At 40.3% G+C, this 19,233-nt stretch overlaps 1 protein-coding gene across 6 annotated transcripts in view; it reads left to right on the top strand.

Annotated features, from left to right (window-relative positions):
• TLN2 (talin 2) overlaps positions 1-19,233 on the top strand; it is a 473,758-nt gene that overhangs the window by 353,382 nt on the left and 101,143 nt on the right. For all 6 annotated transcript variants that reach the window (XM_037833795.1, XM_037833797.1, XM_037833796.1 and 3 more), the window contains 5 exons: positions 8,864-9,072; positions 10,253-10,372; positions 11,387-11,584; positions 12,639-12,778; positions 18,677-18,770. In XM_037833795.1, the coding sequence (XP_037689723.1) occupies positions 8,864-9,072; positions 10,253-10,372; positions 11,387-11,584; positions 12,639-12,778; positions 18,677-18,770 (761 nt within the window). The remainder of the gene's footprint in view (positions 1-8,863; positions 9,073-10,252; positions 10,373-11,386; positions 11,585-12,638; positions 12,779-18,676; positions 18,771-19,233) is intronic.

The following is a 19,233-nucleotide window of genomic DNA, read 5'->3' as shown; positions in this document are numbered from 1 at the left end:
TCCCCTAAAGTAAAGGAATACAAAAATTCAAAGAAAATAGGGGAGGAGATGACAACAAATAAGATGTCAGTGAAATTTTCAGAAAAGGAGTCAGATGAGTGGTAAGTCATAGAACTGGAATGTTTTGTGCTGCAAAACCCAGAGAGAGTATTAAAGTATAATATACGTACAAAAGAGAACATAAATCCTGAGTGTATACCTTGGTTAGTTATCATAAATTCAGTGCACCCAAGAAGGCACTACCAAAACCAAGAAATAGAACATTTTCAGCTACCCAGATGTGTCCTAGTACCCCCTCCCAAACTCTATCCCCTTTCTCCTCCCTTAGAGGTAAACACCCATGACTGCTAACATCGTAGATTAATTTTGCCTGTTTTTGAACTATGAATAAATGGAATCATACAATATGTGTGTTTATATTGGGCTTCTTCTGCTCAGCATTAAGGGTGTAAGACTCCATCTGTATTACGTGCAACAGTTCTTTAATTTGCATTCCTTTCTCTAGTGTTTCTTTAATGTACATATCCATGTTTGTTATTGTTTATTCTGTTGATGGACACTTGGGTTGTTTCCAAATAATTTTGCTATGAATATTCTAGTACATGTATCTTCGTGAACATAAGTAAGTCTTTTCTAAGTATGTACCTGGGGCGGAATTGCAGGGTCATCGACTGGCACACACTACAGCAGTGCACGAAAAAATTCCAGTTTTTCCACATCCTTGATACCACTTTATATTGTCAATCTTTTAATTTTAGCCATTTTGGTGAGTGTGTAGTAGTACCACATTGTGGTTTTAATTTGCATTTTCCTAATGAACAATATGTTTGAGGAACTTTGCATATATTATTGGCCAAACGGACATCCATTGTGCATTGCCTGGTCTTATGTTTTGCGCATTTTAAAAACTTGCTTATCTTTTTCTTATTTATTTGTAGGACTTCTTTATCATTTATGTATTTCTTGTATCATCTCTCAGTTTGTAGCTTCCCTTTTCACTCTCAACAGGGTTTTTGTGTAACAAAGTTTGTTTTTTATTTTTTGTTTAATTTTAGTAGTCTAATTTATGAGTCTTTTCCTTTATAGTTACTATTTTTGTCCTATGTAAAAGTTTTTGCCTATCCCAAGATCGTGAAGATATTCTTCTGTGTTATATTCAGGAAGCTTTGTTGTTTTGTCTTTCATATTTTGAATTACATCTGGAATTGAATTTTGTGTATGTGCAAATAAAGTTCCAGTTTAATTGCTTTTCACATGGATATCCAGTTGACCAATACCACTGATTGAAAAGACCATCCTTTCCCCAATAGTCTTTAGGGCCACCTTTGTCATAAATTAAGTGAAATTAAGTGGGTCAGTTTCTGGTCTTTCCATTTTTTACCATTGATTTAATTGCCTGTCCTTATATTAATACCACACTTTCCTAATTATGGCAGTTTATAGTAAGTCTTAATATCTGATTATATAAGTCTTCAACTTTTCTTCTTCAAGCTAGTGTTGACTTTTTTTGACTCTGTTCATTTCCACATAGATTCTAGAATCAATCTGTCAATTTCTTTTCCAAGTTGGGATTACACTGAGTCATTTAGGGAGAATTGATATTCTTAATTATTGAGGCTTCTAATCTGTGAACATACGTCCCTCCATTTTTTTAGGCCTTCTTTCTCTCAATACTGTTTTATAGTTTTCTGCAAGAAGCCTTGCTTTGGTTAATGTGTACATGGTATATCTTTTTCCATCCTTTCAGCTTTTCTGTATTTTTATATTTAACATGTAGCTTGCGAGTTACCTGTAGTTGTTCTTTTGTGGGGTAGGGATCTATTTATTTGCATGCAGTCTTTTTCTTTCAATTGGATTATTTTGTGTATTTACATACATATTGGGGTTTGAATCTGTCATCTGACTATTTGTTATTTTCTCTCCTTTTCTTCTTTTGGATTTTTATGTTTTTGTTAAATTCTATTTTTGTCTCCTTGATTAGTTTGTTAGTTGTAGGTTCATTTATTATTCTTTCATTTTTTTTCAAGTCTTATAAATTAGTATGTTTACCTCTTCCTGGATAGTACAGGGATCTTGGGACACTTTAGCTTCATTTAACAGTGTATTTTAATTCCTCTTATATTTTAATCTCCTCAGATCAGTCTTAATATTATTTCATACAATAAGTATTCCTTTAGATTTACTCACATATTTACCCTTTCCATAGATCTTTATTCCCTCCTGCATCACCATATGCTTCCATCTAGGATCATTTCCCTCTGCCTTTAGTGTGAGTCCACTGGTGACAAATTCTCTCAGTTTTTGTCTGTCTGAAAGTGCCTTTGCTTATCCTTTATTTTTGATGTATAATTTCACTTATTATAAAATTTTAGGTTGGCAGTTATTTTCTTCCAGCACTTTGAAGATGTTATTCCATTGTCTTCTGGCTTCCTTTATTTCTCTTATGAAGTCAGCTGTCAGTTTACTTTTCTAAAGGTAATGTGATTTTATTTTTTCCCCTCTGCCTACTTTTTGAATGTTCTCTGTCTCTGGTTTTCAAGTAGTGTGCCATAGAAGTTTTCTTGTGTTTTATTTATCCTGCTTTGGGTTGTAATACTCCTAGAAAATGGGATTTTTGTCTCATGTCAGTTCTGGAAAATGCCCAACCACTGTGTCTTCAAATATTGCTCTACCCCATTCTCCCCCTCTTCTTCCTTGTAGGCTGCAGTTACCCCATATGTTAGAACTTTTCACTGTGTTTCATATATCTCCTTCTTATATATTTTCTGGCATCTTTTCTTTCTGTAGCTTATCTCAGTATTTTCTTTTGCTCTATCTTCTAGCTCCCTATTCCTCTTTAGCTGTGTCTATTCTACTTTCAACCCTCTCTGTTGATTTTTTATTTTAAATGTCATATTTTTGAATTTCAGAATATCCATTTGATTATTTTCGTATAGTTTCCATTCCTCTGCCAAAGTTCTTTATCTTGCCATCTAATTTTGTCAACATGTTTATCACAGTTATTTAAAGTCCAAGTGTGATAACTCCAAACTCTGTATCAGCTATGGGCCCATTTTTATTGTGTTTTTTTCCTCTTGGTTTCCTGCCATTTGTTCTCTGGTATTTGGTATTTCTTTTTCTTTTTCTTTTTCTTTTTCTTTTTCTTTTAAATGCTGGATATTGGTGTTTGAAATTGTACAGATAATTTGAGGCTCTAGCTTGTATTTCCTTCCCTAGAGAGGATTTTTCTTTTTCTTCTGGCAGGTGGATAAAATAGGGGCAGATTACCATAATCCAGTCAGGGACTGAGTTTATTGGACCTACTGGACCTATGAAGTCCTGTTCTAGTTTGCTAAAATGCTGCAGAATGCAAAACACCAGAGATGGATAGGCTTTTATAAAACGGGGGTTTATTTAGCTATACAGTTACAGTCTTAAGGCCATAAAGTGTCCAAGTTAACATATCAGTAATCGGGTACCTTCACTGGAGGATGGCAGATGGCATCCGGAAAACCTCTGTTAGCTGGGAAGGCACGTGGCTGGCATCTGCTCCAAACTTCTGGTTTCAAAATGGCTGTCTCCCAGGACATTCCTCTCTAGCAAGCTTGCTCCTCTTCAAAACATCACTCACAGCTGCACTCCGTTCCTCTCTTTGAGCCAGCTCATTTATATGGCTCCACTGATCAAGGCCTAGCCCTAATGGGTGGGGCCATGCCTCCATGGGAGTATCCCACCAGAGTCACCACCCACAGCTGGGTGGGGCACATCTCCATTCAAACAACCTAATCCAAACAGTCCAACTTAATCCCCACTATTATGCTTGCCCCACAAGATTGCATCAAAGAATATGGCTTTTTCTGGGGGACATAATACATTCAAACTGGCACAAGTCCATTTCCAGTTTATCCTGTAGGTTGTACCCCTTTGTGGGTCCCTGGTATTTACCATGGCCCCTCCTATTTCTTGGACCCAGAATTCTACATTTTTATCCTCTTAGTTCCCTGAAATTTCAGGAAACTCTGCTTAGCTTCTCAGCTTCTTGGCAACAGTTTACAAATTAGGAAATGCCTTGAGGGGGAAAGCATCCCTGAACATTGGACTCACCATTTTGTTCTTTCCTTCTCTTAGAGATCTTGGCCCTCTTTTCTTTGTGCCTTAGTATCTCTCCCTCGCCAGTGCATATGAACGCGCGTTTTGTATATTTTTCCAGTGTTTTAGTTGCTTTTTCAGTGGGACGATTGATCTGCAGTAAGTTATTTTGCCCTTACTATAAGTAAAATCCTCTTTGATTTTTAAAACTATGTATATTTATTACATTGAAATTAAAAATTTTAAAAAGCACATTAGGAGGACAAAAGAATTAGGTTATAGTATAGTGCCTATCGTAATAAGAATGTATAATTCTGCCCTAATGGGAAGGTAAGGGAAAGTTTTAGAGCAGAATTGAAATCTAATCAGGGTTTTGATAATCATTTAGCATTACTGGAAAAGTATGTATAGATGCTTACGCATAGGGTATATGACATACTTAAGTTTCTAAACTTTCCACATTAGTGAGATCTTGCCAGATTTTGCTTGGACAATGAAATACGTCTTTAGTGGAGGGAAGATAGGTTTATAGGTTGCATCATCTGATACTGATAACATCCAGGATGACAGACTGTCTGGTTAGTGTTTGGACAGTAGCTTGGAAGTACCTCATTTAGTTTCAATGCTGAAAAGGTGGTTGTAGAAGTAGGAACAGCATGTATGAAGTCCCAGAGGTGAGAATATAGAAGACTGACTGAAGGAACTGAGAAAGTTTCAAGTAAAAGGCAAGGAAGGTAGAGAATAAGAAGATAAGTCTGGAAAGGTAGGCTGGAATCAGATCCCAAAGGCCTCAGAAGTCAATTTAAATAATTTGGCATTTAACCCAAGAAAGTTTGAAAAAAATTAAGTCTTTTTGGCTGTGGACACAGTTCAGCTTTTTGTATAGGTTGCCTCACCTTCTGTGTGCATCACGGACTGGAGGGAACAAGGCTGGAGACAGGGAGACCAGTGAGGAGTGTGTTGCATTAATCCAGATAAGAGAAGATAGAGACTTACAGTGGAGGCAAAGGGGTGGATTAAAGAAATAGACTGAATTCTTGGCAACTGGTTAGAAATTGTCAGGGATGGGGTAAGGAGGGTAACATGGTTAACTCTGTCTGGCCTGATAACTGAACAAAAAGATTATGAATCACTGCGACGGGAACACAGGACCATTGGCGGATCTGTGTGTGGGTGAAGTTCAGGGGTGCCAAGTTCAGCTTTAATGTGTTCTGTTTGAAGTGCCTGCAGGATAGCCAAGAAGAAGTGCCTGTTAGGTGGCCTGACATTTGGCTCTGGAACTCAGTAAAGAAGGCTAGCTGGAGATATAAATTTGGAAATTATTAGTAAATGATAATGATTGAAATCATGGAGGTAGATCAGTTTGCCAAAGGGAAGTGGTAGAGTGAGAAAAAGTTTGTCTGAGGAATCCAAGTATTTAAGGGGAAGGCTGAGCAGTAGGAACCTTTGAAAGCAATGGGAACATCCAGCCCCGGAGAGAACAAGGCAGCTGGAGTCTGGATGTCTCTAGAGCCAGAGACTATTAACTTAGAGAGAATGGCCAACAGTGGCAGTTGCTGCCCAAAAGGTCATGTAAGAGTGGAACTAAAGAAGTACCCGTAAGCTTCAGGAATAAGGAGGTCATGGCTTTCCTTGTTGAAGGTGATTTCAGGAAAGTTAAGGAATGAGTGGAAGGCAAGAAAGAGAGCAACTGTCTCAATCCCCTTGTGTAACTCACCTGAGGTTTGTGGGAGATTCAGAAGTTACACATGAACTGCCAGTGGTCAGATGTGTTTTTGTTTGGCCAGTTCAGTATTCAAAAATGTGCTTCTACATAGAATCCTTTTCAGAAATTTGGGACAGATTAAAAAATCTGTTACACCTGGTTTTTATTTTGTGCGCTTGTTATGTGGCCCAATACTGTCTTTACACACAGTCTACATGAATTCTGATAAAGAGCAACTGTTAGAAGGAGTTCTGTATTTCGTATCACTGATGTATCTTAAGACTCTGCTACTAATATAATTTAAGATCCAGATGGCAAGAATACTGTGAAAGTAGTCTGTATTTTCTGAGACTGTGGTTATTGAAACAAAAGTCTGCTTCAGTATTTCCCCACTGGTGGTTGTGGCATTGTGATGCACTCTTACCCGCAGGGGCATTTTCTTTTGGAGATGTTGTCTGTTCTCACTCCTGCCTCTGTGGTGATTCTCTTTGAGAATGCTGTTGTGACTTCAGCCACGTACGGCCTGGACTGTTCACAGAGCTCTGTGACCCCTAGTGACCTTGTTTCATCTTTTTGGTGATATGGCTTCCTCTTTCCAGGAAACCTGATCCCTCCAGAGAGAATCGTTGATGTGTCTTGAGATTTCACAATGAGTCCTCAGTGGAAGACACGTGGATGGATAGGCCTAGGGTTTTAGAACTTAGTTCTTCCAGTTTCTGCCTTTTTTAAATTGTCTAAGTATGTAAAAGTTTTTTCAATAAATGACTTTTGCATAAACATGTCTTTTCAGATTGCATATGATATGTTTTCTAAATTCCTATACAACTGAAATAGAAATGAATTCAAGAGTCTGTATAATAAGTGGGAAGGGAAGAAGAGAGGGCTAGAAATCACAGAAGAGAGGTCCAGAATCTTCAGTGGCCAGAGAAAGATGGCAACAGTCTGGATCACGCATCTTATCACAGAGCCAGAGCCAGGATGAGTTCTTACCTCATCTGGTACTCTTCTGAGCAACCCTGACCAAGCTTAAGCATAAAGTGGAAGGACCGTTCTACTTTCCTGTTCCTCTCCTTCACCTTGATTTTATTTACCTTTGTGTTTTCTCTTCTGGGCTTCTCCTCTGCCATTTAAAAAAAAAAAAAAAAAACCACTTTGTTTAAAATTCTTTCACTTAACAAGCTGTACTCAGAAGTGCCGTGTGATAAATGGGAGATTGGCAGCTTTGTAATTTGCCTTGATTAGATTGCAGAGTTATGTCCCAGCTGTGTGACTTACTAAATATTTACAAATTAGCAAGTCTGTGGCACTGCAAAGCTGTCTCATTTTATGGATCTGGGGCCAATTCCACACTTAATTGTATAATGAAGTGTCATCCTTAGTAAGAAGAGGACCGCCTAATGCATCTGTGCTGATTTAGCTAAAGCAACTGCTGGTAAAGGCCACACTCAATGTGTGCCTATAGACCATATAGCTGAATCCTTCAGAAACTAGTCAGGTCAAAGTTTAGGATGTGAGAGAGATTGATGTGTATATTTTTCATACAGGTGTTCTAATAAGAAGCCCTCATAGCTCTCTATCCCAAAGAGTCTGGCCTGAAAGTTAAGAAACCTCAGATCTAGGTCTGGTGATGCCTGTAAAAGTGTGTCTGTGGACAAGGTACTTTGCAACGCTAGGCCTCATCTGTGAAATGGTCGGCTGAGATGGAGATGAGATGAGCTTTCAGGTCAGCTGTTCGGCAGTTCCTGGGCCCTTGGCATGTGCCCTGGCATCTGCAGTCTTCATCCTGTTCTTGGGTGTGCCAGAGGCTGGTCGCCATGTAGTCAGGCTCGTGTTTATTCCTCATGAGGTGTGCTGTAGATTTAAAGGATTGGCTTATACTCAGTTTATCACCAAGTCCCAGTGTCAGTTTAGAAGTGAATTTAAAGTTGAACAGCAGTTCACAAAGAGGATATCCAAATAGCCAATAAGTATATGAAAAAGTGCTCAACATCATTACTAATCAGAGAAATACAAATTAAAACCTCAGTGAGATAGAGCTACACACCCACCAGAAATGGCTAAAATGGAAAAAGATAATATCAAGCATTGGTTAAAATGTAGAGCACCTGGAACTCTCATACATTACTAGTGGAGTGTAAAGTGATAAAACTATTTTGAAAAACTGTTTTGCAGTATCTCCTAAAGCTAAATATGCATTTTATAATCCAGCAACTCAACTCCTACATTTATACCCAAGAGAAATGAGTCCATATATCCTTTATTCATAATCGTCCCAGATTGGAAACAATTCAAATGTCCCATCAATTGAAGAATGGATAAGTAAGTTTTGGTGTATTCATATAATAGAATACTATAGATTACAAGAAAAGAATGATCTGCCTCATGTAACAACACAGGTGAATCCCACAGTATTATGGTCAGAGAAAGAAACCAGACACAAAAGAATACATACTGTGTAGTTCTGTTAACATGAAGTTTAAGAATAGGTGAAACTAGTCTAAGGTGATAGAAGTTAGAATAATGATTATTTCTGGTATGGGGGAGTTATTAACTTGGAAAGGGGATAAGATGATAAAACTATTCTTTATCTCAATCTGGATGGTGGTTGCATGGATGTATATACATGTTAAAATTCACTGAACTGCGCACGTAAGACTTGTTCACTTTATATATGTCATTTATGCCCCACTAAGCCAATTGGGAAGAAAAGTGAGTTTAAATAACCTCCCACAAGCCTATGTGTCCACCCAGGTATGAGCATCTGTGTACTTATTCCCGTGCACTTGGTGTTTCAGGTCTAGGGACATGGGGGCAGTGGAAGCAAGGGGGAGCCAGAAGGATATTTTTTAGCATTGTATTTGTTATGAACATCTTTCTTGGATTGTCCTAGAGCCAACAGTATGGGTTACTTCTTTGAGAAACACAGCAAATTCAAATTTTATAAAAAGTAACTTGGACCTCACTGTGTTCCGGGCAGCGTGATAGGGTTCTTTCCTTTCAAGAGGGCCACCGTCTGGAGGTTTACTCCCAAGTAGAAGTGTGGTTTTTAGATGACATCTCATAGACGATCTGGTGGGCTTTTATCCCCAGGAGTGGCTGCTAGAGAGACGGCCCAAGCGCTGAAAACACTGGCCCAAGCTGCTCGTGGAGTGGCGGCATCCACCACTGACCCCACAGCTGCACATGCCATGTTAGATTCTGCTCGAGACGTGATGGAGGGCTCAGCCATGCTCATTCAGGAAGCCAAGCAGGCCCTGATTGCACCTGGAGATGCAGAGCGGCAACAAAGACTAGCTCAGGTGAGGCCCAGGCTTGGAGACTGTGGTCATCAATAATGGGAACATGTTGTCAGGTTGTCTCCTGAGCGCTTTTTTGCCTGAGAGGAACACATTTACTCAGTGAGTGTTTTCACAGCCTTGCAAAGTGCCATAACAACACTGGTCGTAAATGGTAGCCGCTTTTGTCAGTCTTACCTAGTAGTCCCCAGATGAAGTTGAGATTTGCTTAATTCACAGTCAACAGAGGGTATGAGAGGGTGGGGAGGCTTTATTGAAATCTGTCCTTGGAAATTTAGGAGCCAGGAGGTAATATGTTTGCGTTAGGCCTGTTGATGCTTAGCCTGGAAGGTAAGGTCAATGTACAGTCTAGCTGCTCAAAGTTTTTAACCCTGATTCTCAATTTCCCCTTCAGATGATTTTCAACTACCTAATGAAACCAATTGGCTAGACACTGTCCAGGCAAAGTTCTCGTCATGGGGCTGAGAAGGAGGTGGTTTAGGGTTTAAGGGGCATGATGCAGCCAAGAGCACAGAAAGGAGTCACTTATATATCCTTCCAGGTGGTAGGTGAGCAGCTCCAGAACATTATAGCTTAAGTTGGTTTCTGGTAGTGCTCAGAGCATCCTACCTGCCCCTGGAAAGAGTGAGGTTTGGGAATGATTGTACCAGAGGGTCTCTGAGCAGAAATCCACCACAAGGCTAGCTACCTGTGATCCCAGGACTCCAGGCCTACTTGTACCTCCGTGACCTTAGCAGAGCTCCCAAGAAGGGAGGTATTTCCATTTTCTTGGCATTTGATATCATTGTTTCAGTTCCTGCCCTGATATGGAGAGTTCTGTGTTTGAATCACAGAACCGTGACTTTGATACCCATGCTTTGGGGATCATTGTGTTATATCCTTTGCCAAGACAGAATATTAACCCCGTGAGAGGGCTTGGCTTTGCTCTTGGCCAAGAGGCCTAGACAAGGTTACTTAATGTAGTAAACAGTGTCAGGTAGATGTTGGTGGGCAATGTCCCCATCTTATACCTTTAGGAGATTATGCTCCTGGAGTATGAGGCCGGAATCCCCATTTTGTTTCAGCTCTGCATACTGTCCCTGCTCATTCCCAACAGATGTGCAAAAATGTTTCTATTGAAATTCCCGGAGCTCCTTTCTTACGGCACTTCTTACTCCCCACCCCACAACCACTGTGTATTCAGGTGGCCAAAGCCGTCTCACACTCCTTGAATAGCTGTGTGAATTGCCTCCCCGGGCAGAAGGATGTGGATGTGGCCTTGAAGAGCATCGGAGAGTCCAGCAAGAAGCTGCTTGTGGATTCGGTGAGAGGTTCTTGGATTTGGCAAGGGACACTGGGCTTCTCTGTAGGTGTGAGCGGGGCTTCTCCCCTCTGTGGGATCTCCAAGCAGCTGAGCAGGAGTCCTATTTCCTTGTTTTGTTTTCTGATCAGAATCAGTCTCCCACATGGAGCCTTAAAGTTTACTTTTTTTTTGCGCCCATGTTGCTGTTTGTTCTCTAGTCAGCCCAGGGGGACAGGAAAGGGGATATGTGGTCATTTGACTTCTTACCTGGACATCCCAGACAGGCATGATCAGGTGATGGAGGGCAGGGATCCAAGGCTAATGAGAAAGGGAATGGTGGAGGAATTTCAACTTGGGGTCTGTCCCCTTCCCTGCCTTGTGAGCCGCCTGAAGGTGGGATTTGTGCTCATTCATCTTTATTACTTCTCTGTGCACTGCCTGGCACAGAGTGGGTACAAAAGCAATGTATGTGAGTGATTAATATAGACTAGCCTAACTCTCTGGAACTTTTCGCAAACACTTCTAGTTCTTTTAGTGACATTTTCATTCCGTAGAAAAGTTATGTTATCAGCAGAGACCACTAATCAAACAAAATTGGTTGCTATTAGTTTGGAAGAACAGGATTTGGAGGTTGATAGTCGCTGCCTTTTAGTTCTAGAAGGCAAAAACTTTGAGAGCTTTCATCTTGAGGCAGGATAGTGTGGTGGGTGAAAGAGCAGATTCTGGGATCAGATTGCCTGGACATGAATCCTGGCTCTGCCATTTAGGAGACCGTGAGCCCCTGAAGAGAGCTGCCCTCACCATTTTTATATCTGCGGTATCTAGCACTAAGGGGTGTTTAGTAATTTTAACAGAATGAATGAACGTATATATGTGGAAGGTCAAATGTAACGTGGGCTCAGACCACACAGCCTTTTAGTCTTGATAACTCGGACATAAGTCTCTGGGGAGTCTTTCTTCCCTCTATTATGCCTTCCTTTGTCCCTTCTGAGCAGAGTTAAACTTCCCATGGGGTGTACCTTCTGTTCCCCATAGCTACCTCCAAGCACGAAGCCTTTCCAGGAAGCCCAGAGTGAGCTGAACCAGGCAGCAGCTGATCTAAACCAGTCTGCTGGGGAAGTAGTCCATGCAACCCGAGGCCAGAGTGGAGAGCTGGCTGCAGCCTCCGGAAAGTTCAGTGATGATTTCGACGAGTTCCTTGATGCCGGCATTGAGATGGCTGGCCAAGCTCAGGTGGGTGTGCAGGTGGCTGTCTGGAGTTGACCCTGTCCTCTCTACTCTGTTGGACTTTCCACCTTTGAGACTGGGCAAACAGGAAGAGGGTACCTGTTAGCAGACCACAGTTGGCTGCATTCTCTTTGCTGCTGAGGATGCTCCATGACTTCACAGGAATGGCATTCCCAAAGATGCTATCAACTTGTGTGTGAAGTGCTTCTCAGTGATGCAGAATAACTTTTCCCATGATCCTCCCACAGAATCCATCGTTTTACTTTTGGAGAGAGGGTGGGAGAAGGAGGGAGAATGTTTAGCATAGATTAGGAGAGCTCTTCGAACATGGTGTAATATAGTAGGAGAAAAAAACCATGTATTTGAGGTTAAGCAGGCCCAGTTGAAGGGTCTGTGTCTAATACTGAGTGTCATACTATTAAAATTACCTCCTCCAGATGAACAGATAAACTCCTTGTTTAGAACAAGGGAGCCTAACTGGTCTCAAGCCAGCTTGCTGAGCTGTTTTTTTTTTCCCCCTAAGCTCCTATGAACTTCCAAAAAGAGATATCCAGGTTGTTTCTTGCTTTGATCTATAAGAGTTGTTTCTCTGATGGCAAATCAGGTGAGAAATAAGAACTTCCCGATTCAGGAACTTCTGGGATGTGATCAGCTCAGAATATCAAGACAGTGCTGATCGTTTGTGCCAGGCTGAGATGGACAAGCTATTTGACAACTCTAGCATTGTTAAGCAAGATGCTGGGATTGTTGCTTGGTCTGTGCGCTGGCGCACTCTCTCTCTCCCCTTTTAATTCCTCTGTTTGTGAGAAGCACAGCTCTTGGCTGACCCACTTGGGTATGGATTTCTGATCTTGTTGCATGCGTCTTGATCTGGGCATCTGCTTGGGTAAGGGTGGGCACTGTTCAGTGTCTCGAGTTAGGCATCTGCAGAACTAATTGGCCTTAATGTGCCCAATGCAAATAACCTGTTTCCATTTTAGGATGTTGCTCCTAGGTCTCTGAATTCTTCCTAGAGGAGATGGATTGTCCCTAATTAATCTGACACCTTTTCACCTTCCAGACAAAAGAAGACCAGATGCAAGTGATAGGCAACCTCAAGAATATCTCTATGGCATCCAGCAAGCTGTTGTTAGCTGCCAAGTCTCTTTCTGTAGACCCAGGAGCCCCCAATGCAAAAAATCTCTTGGCAGCAGCTGCAAGGTAAGATTGGGACAATATGTGCTTTCGTTTGTGATTAAACAATGTCATTGCCATCTGAAAGATACGCCTGACATCCTGCTGCTGTTACTGAGCAAGGAAATGATGCTGTCCTTATGTTGTCAGAGGTAGAGATAAGAGTGATGGAGTCTTTAGTAGTTTATAAAATACTATATTCATTTGCATGTGCTTTCCCTACTAAAAATGTCTGCTGTCTTCTCATATGACCTTTTCGATAGAAACTGTGCTCAGACTTAAGTCTCCCCTTGATTTGTAAACACAATGGCTTTAGTATATTTCCTAAAAATAGGTTTATATTTTTCAGGTTATGGAAGTAATATATGTTCATTGAAAGGAAAGTCAGAAAATACTGAAAAGTATTAAGAGGAAAATTATGCTCAACTGGTCATGCAACAGATATTTATTGAGCACTTACTATGTGCTTGGCATCAATGTTATTTAGACTGGTTTTTAACATTCAGTCTGTCCCACGTGAAAGGGCTCAGCTTAGGATGGATAGGGGGAGTAAAAAATTTTAAAAAAAATTTTTTTTGGAAGATATTAAAAATGAATCTAAGTTTCGGATGATGTTAATGTTTTTCTTCATTGTTGCTTTTGCTCCAAGGCCAATTTCTGCTCCACGGCCACTAGGGCAATTTATTTCAGTAATTAGTGATTGAATTGCTGGTATGTGGAGAAATTGAGATGTCAGCCCAGGAAGATCTTATATTATCAAGACCACATTCATTTTCCTGAACCCATGGGGTATTTTGTGATCCTGTGGTGGTGTAGACATGTTTTGCATTTTTGACATGGCTTTATGTATAGGAAAGCTGACAGCAGTGAGAGGTTAAATGCAGGACTCTTAGGGAATGTAGAATTGTTAGAAACCTTATCAAAATGTGCAGATCGGTGACTTTTGAAATGCACAGCTTCAATTCTGCTCTTTTTTTTTTAATTTGTCTTTGTTTGCCTATTTGTTTTTCATGTTTTTTGTTTCCCCTGGGAGCTCGATGGTTGATTTGGAAATCTGAATTTCATTCCAAGCTTTAATGTTTGAGTAATTCAGTGACATTGGTCAGGTCACTTCTCTAAACTTTCCCATCCACAAAAGGAGGGTGTGTGCTAGATCATCCTTAAGCTTCTTTCCAGCTCTCAAAGTATAAAGTCTCATGGTACTAATGGTTAAAATATGTCTGGCTCCCTCTTGGCTTGTGTTTTGTTTTTGGTGGGGGGTTGGGCCCTGTCAAAGCAGCTCTCTCAAAAACCCTTGAGTTTCTTGCTTTATTCTGAAGTAGATATTTTAGCTTCAGACAACCCCTAGAGCCACTAGGGAATTGGATAAATATCTTCATATCTTGCCACCTCTATCTTATCTTTGCCTGTGATTATTCCAGTAAATGAGTATCTTCCCTTGGTGGTGGTAATGATAAAGGATGGGGGTGGAGGTGATAGCTGCTCTCTGGAGCAGCTGTTTCTGATATAAAACCTTCTCTGGATCACTTCTTTATTCCTACAGAGACCCTTTGGATAAGACAACCCTTTGATGTTTCCAGGTATCTAAGTTCAGATGGTTTTCATTATCTTCACTTTTTTTGTATCATTTCAGAATCACAGTTTCCACTTGGAACGTGTTGTTCATTCTCTTTCATTACAGAAAGAAGGGGAGGGAATAAATTTGGCCTTTGAAAGCCAGATACAGAAGGAACACAGACCCCAAAGGAATGTTGCTGATGTTGTGGTTCTGTGGGTACCTGAAGGCCCCCTGCTGGTGATAATGAGGAAAAGCTCTAGAGGCTAGTTTTTAAAACTGCCTTTTCCATCCTGACTTTCTTGCTGTTTGACAGGGAGTTCGCACTTGATGGTTTTATAGCCAAGTGAGCAAGTAAAAATCATCACATGAGAATGCTTGTCTCAGGATAGAACTGTTGCAAGAAGATGCTGGCACAGTCTCCTTGGCTTCCTTGGTGCATTTTGGCAAGCTTCTATATCCCCGAGGTTGTTTCCCAGTAGAAGCTCCCGCCAGATCAAGTGAGTCAGGGGAGCTCCTCTTGGGAGGTAAAGCTCCACCGCAGTGGGGTTCATTAATTCATTCTCTTGTTCATAAATTCATTCTTGCATTTGCTCATTATGCAGGTATTTATTGCATGCCTAATATGGGCTAGGCCCAGCTCTGGGTGCTTGGCATGTGATGCAAATAAGACAGAGGTGTGGGCAGAGGGTGCCCACAGAGCATGCTCCCCCTTTTCATTCTGAGCCTCACCAGGCCCTGCACCTAAGTGCTCATGGAGGCTGAGCAGCGGGGATCTGGGCTTCACTGCCGTCCCTTGTCGGTCCCTCTGCCTTCCCTGTTCTTGAGACAGCCGAGCCCTGCCTCTCATACACACAGAGATCCCCACAGGCCCCAGAGATGCCACTGCGGCTTCTCAGACCCAGACCAACTTGGCTCTTGTCAGCAAATTTGAATCCCTTGTTCTTTGTGGCCTCTGGGATCTTTCCTGCTCTGAAGAAAGAAGCTTGCTTCTGGGGAATAGATACCTTCTGCCTATGGGGACTGCGCGTCCTATTGTTCTCATCTAGAATGTTCTTTCCCCCTTACCCAGATGAGGATCTCGCTCAGGCCTGCCTTTTTTCCCTTGCTTCCATCCACATGGAGCTCTCCTTTCCGTGCTCCCTGCAAGTCCCCAGCACGAGCCTGGCCTCTGGTTCAGCACCCCTCCTGCCCCATCTGGTGTCACACCCCTCACATTGCCTTCTCTGGCTCAGCTTCTTTGTGTCTTTTCTTTTTGTCATCTTGCCTCTCTAGCTAGGTTATGAGCCCCTTGCCATCAGAGAGCAAGTTAAACTATCTTATTTATTAATACCCATGACTTGTGCACAGCAGGATCTAGGGAATCCTTGTGTGTGGATTTTGGTTTATTCTTTCTTCCTAAATGTTCCTCCCTTGAGGAAGAGAAAGGTCTAATCTGGATTTCTTTTCTTTTCCCTTCTGAGCTACTTATCAAGAGATTTGTACTTAGTAGGTCAATGAAAAGTAGAAGTTGGTTGATTATCTTCTCCACCCCCACCCCCACCCCAATTCTGTAATTATTTAAAATTTCCAGAGATTCCAAACTCCATTTGAATCATTTTGGTATCTCTGGACACTAAGCGGTTTTTAGATTAGAAAGTATTTTTTAATTTCTGAGGTCATAGATACCGATTTTTTTTAAATCTAGGCATTTTTAAATGCCTAAAAAATAAAATACAAAAAAAGTTCTGGATGGTGGAATTTTGATAATTTAACTTTTCTGTGTGTTTTTTTTTTTTTTTAATAAACATGGATAGTTGTTATTTTTTAAATTGTGAAAAGTTTTTTCACAAATTTGTGGGAAAAAAGAGGGATAGTTCTAATTTCAGGCATATTTTTTATGATAGTGTAAGTTGTTTAATTCATGACTTTTGGTAGATTTATTAAGGATTTCTCTGTAAAAACTTGTTAAAAACATTTTGGTATGTCATTCTGTCATTTTTCTATGTGTACATATTTATTTTTACAGTGGTGGGTTCATATTGTATATAGTGATTTTATTTTCCTTGTGTGTGTATCATAAATATTCTTCAGTGGCATTAGTGATAAGCTGTACACCATGATTTTTCATGGGTCCCCAGAATTCTGTTGTGGGCTGTATTAATCAATACTTTATTGTTGCATATTGGGGTTGCTTCTGTTTTGCTCTTTAGGATAATTGCTATAGTTTGAAGTCGAAAAATAGTTGTTTTCCTTGTCAAATCTACGTAACCATGTGCCACTAGGCCAATATTTTATTATTTGACTATGTAACCTGGTCTCTAAAATGAATTGCGAGGATAAATGATACCTCCTTACTCATGGATCAATATTACCCAAGTGATTCATTCAGGCCTACGGTGCTGGACTGACTTTTATGGATTATACAGCTACAAACCCTTAGTTGTTTCTTTTTTTTACCCCAGGTTTTTATTTGAAAAATTTTCACATCTATAAAAAAAGTTAAAAGAATAGGACAACAAACAGCTGTATACCCTATGGATGAGCCGATTTTAAGCAGTTTTTAAATGGAAAAATCTTTACATGTAGAAACTAAGTTTTCAAAATCACTAGATAAACAGGAAACATTGAAAGAAATAAGTTAAATGGAAAGCTCATGTTATATGTGGCAGTGTCATCTCCATCCATTTCCATCTGTTGTAATATAAACATATGCCAGTCTGTCTACCCAGAAGTGTGTCATGACAGCTAGCACGTCGAACGTGGTTCAGACTCTCTGAGGGGCACCTGAAATGAATACATCAGGGACCAAACCCTCCAGGGTGGTCGGAACGAGGGATTGTCCTCTGTCTTATTCTTCTCATTTTTTCCTTTGCACAATGGAGAACACAGTGCTTTCTAACCATACCTTAATGGAGCACTTTTTCCCAAATAAATGAATCACTAGAGTCAGTCTTAGAAAAACTATTTGGGAATTCTTTCTTGAGTTCAGGGATGTTTTTCTTCTTTCCCAGCTCATCATCCTAGGTAAATTTAAATTCAAAGCAGTATTTCCTCATCAAATAATTAAACTGATTGCCTTTGTACATTCGCAACATCATTTTCCATCTAATTTCATATTCTATGGGAAGCTGTAAAGCCAATTTAGCTAATAAAATGAGGTATCTTTTATATTAGGCGGTATTGGTGATTAGCAGCAGTGTGTGCCTTTGTTTGTTTTTGTTTTAAGTTACCCTTTAGCTGCAGTGGTTAGTAACTGTGCATAGTCTTTCAGGTTCTGCTAGAGTGTAGACTAGCTGTGACCCAGTAGAAAGTGGTAATACCTCTGGATTTGGAATCAGAGAGGTGTGAACTTGTTTCTCCTCCTTACTTTTAGCATCCCTTTAGGGAGTTATCTCTTGTCTCTTGGTTATTTCATATATAAAACATGGGCATTCAATTTTAAGACTTACTGTAAAGTTACAGTTGTAGTAGTGTTGACAAAGATCAATGGAACAGAATAGAGTTCAAATAGAACCACACAAATACAGCCAATTGATTGTCAACAAAGAAGCAAAGAAAAGAAATTCAGTGGTGAAAGGATAGTCTTTTCAATGAATGGTGCTAGAAAAATTGTTCTTCAATATGCAAAAAAAAAAAGAACCTTGACTCATCTCTCATACCATATAAAAAAAATTAACTCAAAATGGATCATGGGCTTTCTAAATAATCCATGTTGTAACCTAAGACAAGTTAAGCAGGGAGGGGGTATAGAATCCTAGGGAGGGGTAGAATTCTTGCCAATGTAGAGAAAAACATCTGGGATTCTCTTAAGTTCTAAGAATAAACACACATCTGAAATCATACAAGAGGCTCTAATTTATTTCTATTAATGTTAACAAAAAGAATAGCTGTTTTAAAGAATGATTTGGGGGCAATTTCTAGGAACTAATCAATCATGTAACATTTAATGGAGAGTAGAGATTTTTAAATCATAGGCACAGTTTACAATATATCTACCATATTCCAAAATAGCCTTATTCAGATAATCTTATTCCTCATGAGTTTCTAAGGAAGGGCCTTGAAATCCATGTTAACATGATCTCTTTGCTATTTGCAACTTCATTGGGAATTCTTTCTTGTGAATCTATTAAATGATAGTCATAATGTCTTAAGAGAGAACTGTAAGTAAATCAAATGAACAATTGGAAGCAAGACAGCGATTTCTTTTGCTTGAAAGGGTTCTGTCTTCCCTGGGTGGGGTTATTTCTGGATGTTTAGAGCCTTTGGCTTGTGGAAGAACTATGATGAGGACTCCAGCCTACAAGTGAATTAATTGTATTTCTCTTGAACCTGCAAACCATTCTTGGGGAAATTACTGTTGATCTTTCAAAAAATACCTTTTCTCCTAGAGCTGTGACAGAGAGCATCAATCAGCTCATCACTTTGTGCACGCAGCAGGCCCCTGGCCAGAAAGAGTGTGATAATGCCCTACGGGAGCTGGAGGTAGGTCCTGGGAGGGCCGGGGTGTGCTCCTGCCCTTTCCCTACAGCGTTATTTTCTTCTTCTCTGTCCTTGCCTTGCATGTTCCTGGGAGACTGTTGGGGCCCAAGTTCCAATCCAGTGAGAAGAAACTGAATTAAAATTAGATTTGTTAGAATCATTATCCCTACCTTCTCTTTTTCACCAGCATGAGATTTTTTTTTTGTTAAAAGATTCTTGGTTTCCAACAGGAAGGGGCCTATGGTATTGGATGTAGGCAGAAGATAAGAGGTCTACTAAAAAGTTTTGGAGAGATTATTCTGGGACAATTGAGAGAGAAATATAGACTGGATTAGGTATATTTATTGAGTAAAAATGAATTCCCCATGGATTTTATTTTGTAACATACAAGGGACACACAAGCAGAAAGCCTGGAGTGACAATGAGTTCTACACTATCAAGGAGCCCTCCTACACCCCTGCCCCCA

This window comes from Choloepus didactylus, chromosome 4 (genome assembly GCF_015220235.1).
Source record: "Choloepus didactylus isolate mChoDid1 chromosome 4, mChoDid1.pri, whole genome shotgun sequence".
Lineage (NCBI taxonomy): Eukaryota > Metazoa > Chordata > Mammalia > Pilosa > Megalonychidae > Choloepus > Choloepus didactylus.
Note: the sequence above shows the minus strand (reverse complement) of the source record. Positions and strands in the feature narration are given on the sequence as shown.